The sequence below is a fragment of the Bubalus kerabau genome, chromosome 5, assembly GCF_029407905.1.
Source record: "Bubalus kerabau isolate K-KA32 ecotype Philippines breed swamp buffalo chromosome 5, PCC_UOA_SB_1v2, whole genome shotgun sequence".
NCBI lineage: Eukaryota > Metazoa > Chordata > Mammalia > Artiodactyla > Bovidae > Bubalus > Bubalus kerabau.
The window spans coordinates 22,258,439-22,269,186 of NC_073628.1; the positions used below are offsets into that span (position 1 = coordinate 22,258,439).

General features: G+C 53.4%; 1 protein-coding gene across 1 annotated transcript; it reads right to left on the reverse strand.

Annotated features, from left to right (window-relative positions):
* Positions 1 to 3,031: 3,031 nt before the first annotated feature.
* FOXRED1 (FAD dependent oxidoreductase domain containing 1) lies at positions 3,032 to 10,737 on the reverse strand. Its single transcript, XM_055581217.1, has 11 exons — positions 10,541 to 10,737; positions 8,200 to 8,420; positions 7,427 to 7,537; positions 6,840 to 6,958; positions 5,841 to 5,935; positions 5,439 to 5,540; positions 5,000 to 5,076; positions 4,484 to 4,644; positions 4,260 to 4,389; positions 3,915 to 4,019; positions 3,032 to 3,713 (listed from the first exon to the last, which is right to left on the reverse strand). Exons 1-11 carry the CDS (start codon positions 10,623 to 10,625, stop codon positions 3,459 to 3,461), a joined length of 1,461 nt encoding a protein of 486 aa, XP_055437192.1. The 5' UTR covers positions 10,626 to 10,737; the 3' UTR covers positions 3,032 to 3,458.
* Positions 10,738 to 10,748: the final 11 nt, after the last annotated feature.

Sequence of the window (10,748 nt, forward strand, 5' to 3'; positions counted from 1 at the left end):
AAAGGAAATCAGTCCTGAATATTAGTTGGAAGGACTGATGCTGAAGCTGAAGCTCCAATACTTCGGCACCTGATGCTGGGAAAGATTGAAGGCAGGAGGAGAAGGGGATGACAGAGGATGAGAGAGTTAGATAGCATCACTGACTCAATGGACATGAGTTTGAGCAGATTCTGGGAGACTGAAGGACAGGGAAGCCTGGGGTCTGCAGTCCATGGGGTCGCAACGAGTCTGACGCAACTGAGCAACAAGGAAGAAGATGCATGACCTCCCTTTCAATCTGACTTTCTACTTTTCTCAGCAGCCAGCCAAAAGGACTTAGTGGGAATTCTGGGAGGCAGTGTGCCGTAAGCTGGTCCAGAGGGGCTCTGGTGTGAGATGCTGGGGTTCACATCCAGGGCTCATCACCTGCTGGAGGTGAGACCTTGGGAACGTGCTGGGCCTGTCTAGGTTCGCTTTCCTCACGGAGATTATGGTATCTGGTTCCCAGTGTTGTGGGGAGTAGATGAGAGATGAGATTAAGCCCGTCAGACAGCTCCCCCAGTGCCCAGGTGTGCAGGAAGGGTTCCTTTTACTCTGCATGGAGTGTTTACCTCTGCTTTCCCTGCCACCCACGGGTCCCCTTCTCCCAGGGTGTCCTCCCTTTTCCCATCTCCACTCTTCAAACACCACCACTTCTGGCAAGGGTCATTTTTGCAGCTTGTGCAGGAAACCTTGTCTTAACCTGCCCTTTCCACCCCCTTACCCCCAATACATCCTAGTACCTTGTTATTTGAACCTTGTGTTCAAGCAGCTAACCTCTGTTAGACTGAAAAGTCCCTGGGGCCAGGGATGGATCTGCCTCCAGCAGGAGCAGAGAGAGGAGCTCAGGCAAACACACTGAGAGCCAAGGATAGGCTAGTCACACTTGGTATTGGGGCAGAGGTGAAAGCTAGGGGTCTGTGTCCCTCACAAAGGGAAGACAGACACCAGGCTAATTGCAGTCCTGTAGCCTAAATAACAGAGAAGGCGATGGCACCCCACTCCAGTACTCTTGCCTGGAAAATCCCATGGATGGAGGAGCCTGGTAGGCTGCAGTCCATGGGGTCGCGAAGAGTGGGACACGACCGAGCGACTTCACTTTCACTTTTCACTTTCATGCATTGGAGAAGGAAATGGCACCCACTCCAGTGTTCTTGCCTGGAGAATCCCAGGGACGGGGGAGCCTGGTGGGCTGCCGTCTATGGGATCGCACAGAGTCGGACACGACTGAAGCAACTTGGCAGCAGCAGCCTAAATAAAGCCCCACAGGAATGCAGACAGTTATTGTTGGCCAGCCGCTCAGTTGTGTCTGACTCTTTGTGACCCCATGGACCACGACAAACTCTGGAAAATTCTTAAAGAGATGGGAATACCAGACCACCTGACCTTCCTCTTGAGAAATCTGTATGCAGGACAGGAAGTAAGTTAGAATTGGACATGGAACAACAGACTGGTTCCAAATAGGGAAAGGAGTATGTCACGGCTGTATACTGTCACCCTGCTTATTTAACTTATATGCAGGGTACATCATGAGAAACGCTGGGCTGGAGGAAGCACAAGCTGGAATCAAGATTGCCCGGAGAAATATCAATAACCTCAGATATGCAGATGACACCACCCTTATGGCAGAAAGCAAAGAGGAACCAAAGAGCCTCTTGATGAAAGTGAAAGAGGAGAGTGAAAAAGTTGGCTTGAGGCTCAACATTCAGAAAACTAAGATCATGGCATCCAGTCCCATCACTTCATGGCAAATAGAAAGGGAAACAGTAGAAATAGTGACAGACTTTATTTGGGGGGCTCCAAAATCACTGCAGATGGTGACTGCAGCCATGAAATTAAAAGACGCTTGCTCCTTGGAAGAAAAGTTATGACCAACCTAGACAGCATATTAAAAAGCAGAGACATTACTTTGCTAACAAAGGTCCATCTAGTCAAAGCTATTGTTTTTCCAGTAGTCATGTATGGATGTGAAAGTTGGACTCTAAAGAAAGCTGAGTGCCGAAGAATTGATGCTTTTGAACTGTGGTGTTGAAGAAGACTCTTGAGGGTCCCTTGGACTGCAAGGAGATCCAACAAGTCAATCCTAAAGGAAATCAGTCCTGAATATTCATTGGAAGGACTGATGCTGAAGTGCCAATACTTTGGCCACCTGATGGGAAGAACTGACTCCTTGGAAAAGACCCTGATGCTGGGAAAGATTACGGGCAGGAGAAGGGGACGACAGAGGATGAGATGGTTGGATGGCATCACCAACTCGATGGACATGAGTTTGAGTAAACTCTGGGAGTTGGTAACGGACAGGGAGGCCTGGCGTGCTAGTCCATGGGGTCGCAAGGAATCGGACATGACTGAGTGACTGAACTGAACTGAAATAGACTGTAGCCTGCCAGACTTCTGTCCGTGGGATTTCCCAGGTGCCATTTCCTCCAGTGGATCTTCCCAACCCAGGGATCAAACCCCTGTCTCTTACGTCTCCTGCATTGCAGGTGGATTCTTTACCATCTGAGCCACAGAGGTTTCATTCCTGCCTTCCTAACAAGTGCAGCATTTGTGGTCCTGGAGGAAGTAGCTGCTGGAGGAGGAGCCAGATGAAGGCCTTTTTCCTCCGACTGTAGGTGGGGGTGTCTGTACAGAAGGAAGGGTGAGTGGATACTGGACACTGAAGGAGGCAGCCTCATAGGGTTAACACAGATACTGGGTTCAGCTTGCCCCATCCCTGCCCCCCTGCCCCTGGCAACTTCCTTCCTGTGTTTCAGCGAGAGTTTGTTGCGTTCATTCTGCGTTCAGGTGCCTCTTCCTCTTCTGCTCACTTGATAAGTCCTGGCGCTTACCCACCCTCTACTCAGGGGTTCCACTGCCCGCGCCCCCCCCCCGCCCACCCCCCGCAACACAACCGCCCTCTCCTCCTTCGCTCTCCCAACGGATGATCTGGGAAGGCCACTGGCTAGGGTGCTGTTTCAAAAGCGACTGCCATTAGGTGAAAAGACGAAGGGACAGAAGACTGCTAAAAGGAAGGAGTTAATCATATTTATTGATCAATGAGGAGGGTAAACAGAAAAGTCAACAGACCTAGGCTAAGCTGTCCCAGGTTGCTTCTGGCCTGGGCTCTGCTGAGAGAGGCAGAGGCAGTCTCTCTGGTTTGATACCAGGAAGGAGCCAGTCCTGGGTCCTGATGCTCAGGTCCCCTGAGGTCTTCTGTCCTGCTGGGCTACTGGTGGGAGGCATCAACCTGGGCCGTGATCAGTCCTGGGTCCCGCCCCATCGTTCTCCGTTAGTGTGGGCCTGGGCCCATATGGGGCAGGGCGCCCTGGAGGAGAGGCGGGTGGAGGAGACCCTGGCTTGGTGCTGGGGAGGCCCAAGCTGTGAGGAGGTATGAGCATGGCCAGGATCAGAGCCCAGGGTGACACAGTGGGTGGTGGGCCTGTGAGGCACTCCCGAGCTCAGAGGATACAGTGTTCCTGGGCCTTCTCTCCAAAGTAAAAGCGGCTGAAGAGGAAGGGGCTCAGGTTGATGGTCTGGAAGTGGCCCTCCAGCACCATCTCGGCCACAGCCCGCCCCACGGCGGGGGCCTGCTGGAGCCCGTGGCCACTGAAGCCCGTCGCAAAGTACATGTTGATGACAAGGGGGTGGGGGCCCACCACGCCGTTCTGGTCAAAGGTGTTGTAGTCATAATAGCCAGCCCAGGCACTCCGGACCTGCGGGGGCATGAGACATGGGGCTCCTGGGAGGGCTGCCCATGCACCCCATCTCACTCCCAGTACCCTCTACCACCTCTGAGTGGGCCCACGGAATAGTCCTCAGCCATTGTGAAGCGGAGGCCCCTGTTGTGTGGGGCAGGTGGCAAGCTCTGGGAGCAGGCCCAGAGGCTCCAGGGTCATCTGTCTCAGTCCAGTTACCTTTAGAGTCTCAAAGGCTGGTACCCTCTGGGCCAAACGGGGCCACACCTTCTCCTGGAAGAAGTCGTAGTCCACTTCCAGGTTCCCTGGGTCTGGTTCCTCCTCCTGGTAGGGAGAGGTGGGGACAGGGCTGACGTTGTCCAGGACACAAGGGCAGATCCAGACGTCACCGACCTCTTTAGTTGGTCCCCTTGGTGGGCAGGGGCTGGGGGGGAAGAGACCCCAGTTCAAAGCCAGAGGGGACTGTGACATCAGTTCCCACGTGGGGCCCTCCAAGGAAGCCTGACTCCTGAGTGACACCCGCTCTCTGTCTCTTCGCCGGCACCCTGACCGCACGGAGCTTACCTCTGTGGGGCTACAGCTGCCCAAGTAGTTGTTGCCTAATCCCTCCCGGCGGAAATAGGCTCCACTGGGGTCTGCGACGAGCGGCGCCTCCAGGCCTGGTCCCTGGGGGCAGTGCCACAGGTACACATACCTGTCGCGACCAGCAGCGTGAGAAGTGGCGAGAACAGTGACCCCCCACCCCGACCCTCGTGTAACCACCCCCTGAAGAGCCCTGGAGGAGTCACCTTTTCCTCGGCTCCACGGGCAGCTTAGTGCCCTGCATGGTACCCGGCGGCCCGTTCCCAACACCAGCCAGCTCTGCTATTTGGCCAGACCAGGCCCCCGCTGCATTGACCACTATGGCACACTCCACAGGCTGGAACTCCTGGCTGTGGTCCATCTTCACCTGCGGACCCCAGCCTTCGTTTACCCACACGGGAAGCGGGTAGAAGACGATCAAAAGGACAGGCATGTGTAAAACAGCCAGCGAGTGGCAAGGGACTATGTAACACAGGGAGCCCAGCTTGGCGTTTTGTGACAATCAGAGGAGTGGGATGGGAGGGGGGAGGGAGGATCAAGAAAGCAGAGATATAAAGAATTATGACTGATTCGCGTTGTTGTATGCAGAAACCAACACAACATGGTAAAGCAATTTTCCTCTATAATTAAAACAATTTAAACAAAATGCATAAACACAAGGACAGTCAAGACTTTCCTCACTCTGCACTTTGCTAAGGGAGGCCCCTAGGCTGAGAACTTACATGGACCTCATGGATCCTTTTCAAAGTCAACTGCTCCCCACTGGCAGTCTCCATGTGGCTGGATGAAGAGATGAAACCTGCAGAAAAAGGGAAGAAGATAAGTCCTTGAGGCCTTGAAGAGGAAGGAAATGGAGCTTCCACTGGTTCCCTAAGGACAGAAAGCTGGAGGCTAGGAGCTGTCCCACAGGCATTGAAGCCAAAAGGGACAGGGCAGCCGGGACGAACTTGGCCACACAGGACAGGATGATGCCGGAACTTCAAGCAGCTCACGAGTCATGGAAAAATCTGCTTAGGAGCTGGAGGTAGGATGCTCAGGACCAGACCCGGGGAGAAGCCCCCACTCCCCTTGCTCAGCCTGTGTGTGCAGGCGAGACCCGGTGTGGGCTGGCCTCCCCGCTGCCAGAGGACATAAGCCACGGGTACCGGGCCTCAGACTCACGCGTCACCTCTCCTTGGCAGAAAAGGACCCCCATGGACTGTAACTTTCGCCGAAGCCCCTGGAGCAGACACCAGGGGTCAAACCAACCCTCGTTCTCCAGCCCTGTGAGGAGAAAGAAGACTCGTGAAGGGGGCCTAGGACCTTCCTCTCCTGTTGTCTTTCCCACACCCTTTGACTCCTCTTCAGGGCTCGTAAGCTGGGGAATGTCACACTGATCGACTGTACCAAAGCTGGATCTTACGAAAGGACAGAGCCGGCCTGGCCCGGGGCAGGTCCTGCTGGCCAGGAGGGAGGAGCTGTCCCTCCTGGGACAAGCTCCTCCTTGACTTGGCTGTGGGGCGCGGAGACCTCTCACCCTGAGGCGCCCCTCAACCTCTGACCCCCTCTCCAAGCAAGGCTCACCGTATGATGCCAAAGCCACTCCCTCTGTGTTGATCCAGGGAAACTTTTTCTGAAGCTGCTCCGGAGACATCAGACAGACTTTGGCTCCTTCCTGCCTGGAGGAGTGTGTGGGTCTGTGCATGTCTGCTCGGTGAGCATGTGTATGGGGGGCGGGGGAGGAGGGAGAGAAGGGGGGCCTGGCTCCACAGTCAGCTCTCCCATGCCACTCTTCCTTGCTGCCTGGTCAAGAGTCCAGCCTCTGCCCTCCCTTTCCACTCTGACACCCTAGACTCCCTTTGGCCACACCAAGCCCCCTGCCCCCCGCCAACTGTTCCCTGTGCTTTCACAACAGGGAGGGTCACTCTGTTCTGCTCAGGGGGCCTTCCCCGTCCACCTTCCAGTACAGTCCTGCTCACAACACAACTGTCCCCTCTGCAACCCTGATGCCCAAAGGCAGCATCACAGGTACCCAAAGGACACACGAGCCAGACGAGGGAGCCTGGTTCGAATCCTGGTGCCACTACCTACTAGCTCCGGGTGCCTCAGGTTCCCCATGTGGGAAATGGGGATGTTCTGACAACTAAATGAGTTAATATTTGTAATGCATTTAGGATGTGACTTGATGTCACTAGTCAAAGTCATAGAACCATCTGGTGAAGATGCCTGCTCTTGACTAGCTGGTCATGAGACCCCACAGCCTTTGACACGAGCCCTCCATAAAGCTTACGAGTTCTACTTTCTGGCTGTTAGAGAAAACACTTGTGGATTCGTGGGACTTGGTAGAAGGGATGTGTCCTGGGGGGTTCTCATTGCCTGGAAATTTAGGAACCACTGTGACAGCGACTGTCCGTGTCTGGATACAGCACTTAGCATGGGACACTAGAGGTCTGCCCATGTCCATCCTTCTGACAGACTGAGCTCCTAGGGAGCAGGGCCCGTCTCATCAGCTCTGTCACCCTGGCCTCTAAAGTGAGTCAGAGGGCGCTGGGATGCAGCACGGAGGCCGCGCCAGGCACCCACCTCTGCATTTTCACGTTGCGTTCCATGATCGCAGCCCCCTCCTCAGAAGCCAGAAGGAGGTAACCAGAGGGGTTGAACTGGAGGTCTAGGGGAGGGTCATCGACCACTGCCAGATACTCCTGTGTGCAAAGAAAAGCTCGTCCAAGAAACTGACTTCAAGAAGGGAGGCAGTGGGACTTCCCTGGTGTCCAAAGGCTAAGACTCTGAGCTCCCAATGCAGCGGGTCCAGGTTCAATCTCTGGTCACAGAACTAGATTCCACATGCCACATCTAGAGATCCCACAAGCTGTAACTAGAGATCCTGCACGATGCAACAAAGATCAAAGATTCTGTGTGCTGCAACTAAGACCCAGTGCAGGGAAATACATAAATATTAAAAAAAATAAAAGGGAGAGAGAGCTTTTCTGGCTTTCTTACCACAACCCTCAGCTCAGTGCCCTAACCCAGAGAAAAGCCCCCTCCAGGCACTGCCACTGGGAAGAAAACTGGTGTTTCCAACTCCTAGCTGCCCTGTCTCCCCTGCCAGCAGGACTGCCCCCCTCTCTGGGCTAAAGGAGGGGTCGCCACCCGCACCCCCCCAATCTCACATTGATGTTCCGTAGAAATTCGGCCGAAAAGAGGGAGAGCTGGACATTCTGAGGCAATGAGAACTGCTGGCGAATCCCGCCCACGGAGAGCACGGTGGAGGCCCGGGCATACTGCAGAAACGAGAGAAGGTGAGGCGGGCCCGTCCCGCGTGAGCAGAATACTGTCGTGGAGGGTGAGAGTCACATGTCCAAAGTTGAAGGGGAGTCCTACCCTCAGGTTTTATAATCTAAGAGGAGCTGAAGTGAACAAACCCAAATGAAGGCAGTGAGAACAACGGTCATTAAAATCCTTATTAGGATAGGTACAGAACAGAGGGTCAGTCATCAAAGGGCGGGACACCCTCATACAAAGTTACAAAATGGTAATGGCCCTGAAGTCCAAGGCTGGAGACTGACGTTTGGTTCTGCTAACTGGAAAATAGAGGGACATGGCCAATGGAGCAAAACCTGTGACTAGCCAGCAGTGGTAAACAGGAACAATTCAAGCACAAAAACCTCAGAAGCAATGAAGCCTGCAAGGGGGTTGTAATAACTGCTTGCGCTGATTACAGCTGGAATGCAGACCAGACCTCTGCAATCTCAAAACACACAACAATTGTGAAATTTGCTTTCAAAAGCAAAAACCTTATTGTCAAGGTCACTAGTTTGAGGAAGAAGCTGGGGCTGTTTCACAACAAGGGCCAAAGTCCTGTCCCTTCAGAAATTTCAGTCTTTCTTCTCCTCCCCTGCCCCTGACTCTGAGTTGCCAGACTCTGTCCCACCCCAGACCTCACCGTGTGGTCCCGCTCCACCACCAGCACCCGAATGGCACCTTGCTGCTTCTCCAACCTCTTCAGCCAGTAGGCCACAGACAGGCCAAGCACCCCACCCCCCACAATCACCACATCTGAGCGTTCGGGGGGCAGGTGGCTGGTGTCATACAGTGGGCTCCAAGCCCCGCCAGGGAAGATGGACTGGATCTTCTTCTTGATCTCTGACACCTTTCCATCCCAGTCTGTGGGACGCAGTTATGGTCAGAGAGGGCCATGCATCTCCTTTCCAAGAGGCGGGGTGGGGTGTGTGTGTACCGTGGTCAGAAGATGGGCACAGGAAAAGGTGGGCTAAACTGACACTGAGTTTTTAGTCCTCACAAGGTCAGCTGGCACCCAGCAGCATTCCACAGCTTTGCCTCATGGTCTCTGTGCCCAAGTCTCACTTCCTTTGAGTGCATTATACCTAGCTCTGCAAGATTCAGCTTCCTAAAGTGAACACTCTCTACTCTCTCCCTAGGCCAGGGGACTTACACGTTTCTCTCCTGGGCTTCTGGACCAATAAGTCCTGGCACATCTAGAGCCACAGGGCCCTCAGAAGCATGGATCTCTGAGTGGCACCTTCTCCTGGATATTCATCACCACCAGCAAATCTACACTCACATCCTGCCTGTTATCAAGTTCTTATGGCTTTGCCTCTTAAATCTCTCTCCAATCTGTCCCCCTTTTTTTCCCCATCTCTACCACCACTGCCCTGGACCAAACCACGATGATGTCTTTCCCACGAAGGCTGTTAAGAGCTCCCATTTCCACTCATTCCCCTCTTGTCCTACCCCCCAACTTCTTTCCTGTATCACAGCTTTGTTGTTGCTGTTCAATAGCTAAGCCATGTCCGACTCTTTGCAACCCCGTGGACTGAAGCACGCCAGGCCTCCCTGTCCATCACCAACTCCCACAGGATGCTCAAACTCATATCCACTGAGTCGGTGATGCTATCCAACCATCTAATCCTGTTGCCCCCTTCGGCTCCTGCCTTCAATCTTTCCCAGCATCAGGGTCTTTTCCAATGAGTCTATCACAGCTAGAATGACCTCTTCTGAACATTAATCAAACACTCTTTTGCTTAGAACCTCCCATGGCTTTCCATCACTCTAAGGATAAAGGTTCAAAATCTTTCACGTGGCCTGTGAGACACTGCCCAATCTAGCTCTTGTTCACCTTGTCTTCCCAGAACCCTCCAACCTCACCCCTTCATTTCTGCCACAGAGGACCTACACAGGTGTTCTCTCTGCTTTGAAACTCTGCGCCCACTTCTTTGCCCAGTTAAGAATCCTTGGTTCCTTTCGATCTCAGCTCGGTTATCATTTTCTCAGGAATGCCTTTCCTGACCTCCCCTAGACTATGCCAAGTAATCCTGTTATTATCTCATAGCTATCTCATAGCTCAGTGAACTGTTCTTTTGCAACATGCAGCACACTTGCAACTTTGAACTCATCTGTGATTGCTTCATACTGCGCTATGTCTATCTTCTCCACCAAATCTCCAGCCTAGCACAGTGCCTGGCACATCCTAAGTGCTCAATAAATGCCTTGAATACATGAATCTTTTTGTCTTTCACACCAAGCTCATAAATCTCCAAGTCTCCTGTCACTGTCTCCAATCCCAAGTTCAAACTCTTCTCAGCATTCAAGTCTTTCTTTGATCTGGACTTAACCTTACCCATCATTTCATACTACTACTCAACTCTCTATCCGGATGGCCTTTGCTAATTCCTTGCACGAAAACGATACTTTTTCCTAACCTTTGCTCAGTTCTCCAGAACCTGGAGCTCACACTTCCCTTGAGCCAGTAAACACCATCTTTCAAGGCTGATCTCAGTTCCCAGCCGTTCCATGTATGGCTACCAACACTACCTACTGGCCCTGCAGGACATCGTCCTAGTTGGCTTCTCTTCAGTTTTCAACTGGTCTATGAAGCCTTCTCTCTCCAGCTACACCTCAGACACCTCCAGGACGTGCATCGAATCCTCTCTCTTCTTTCCTCCTCACGGCCACAAAACAGCATCCTGCGTGCAAGCAGGACTTCATTAATTTCTGTGCAACCAAAGAATCAGCCTGGCTGCAATTTTGGTGGCAAACTCAGGCATAGAATCATCTGGGATATGTCACCTGAGAAAGGCAACTCTGGGATCCATACCCCTGTCCAGGCTCTACAAGCTCCGGCAGGCGGCAGGCAAGGTTACCCCCTACTCCGAGGGACCCACTGTCTTCCCAGCGTGGGCTGGGATTCTGAGTCCTGAAGGTCACAAGGCTGGAGACTGGGGACACCCCAGAACCACGATACCCTCCGCTGCCCTCAACTTTACCCAGAGTAGAGCCTCTTCTGTATGTGCCTAGCCCCCGTCCGGAGAGGCACGGGCCCAGGCGGAGCCGCAGCGCCCTCCAAAGCATGGCCCTGCTGTTCCTGGCCGCTAGGAGAGCAGCACCCTACCCGGGTACAGTCCCAGCCTGCAGTCACTACTACGCGACGCCAGTCGTTCATTCGAGCACTCCCATTGCCAGCGACGCCACGGG

Excerpts from the sequence above, each read along its gene's own strand:
- FOXRED1 (XM_055581217.1), bottom strand. The coding sequence starts at position 10,625 with ATGCTTTGGAGGGCGCTGCGGCTCCGCCTGGGCCCGTGCCTCTCCGGA. Across the intron at positions 6,959-7,426 it reads AATTTCTACGGAACATCAAT|GAGTATCTGGCAGTGGTCGA; the intron begins GTGAGATTGGGG and ends CTTTGCACACAG. Across the intron at positions 4,390-4,483 it reads CCCGTGGAGCCGAGGAAAAG|GTATGTGTACCTGTGGCACT; the intron begins GTGACTCCTCCA and ends TGGTCGCGACAG.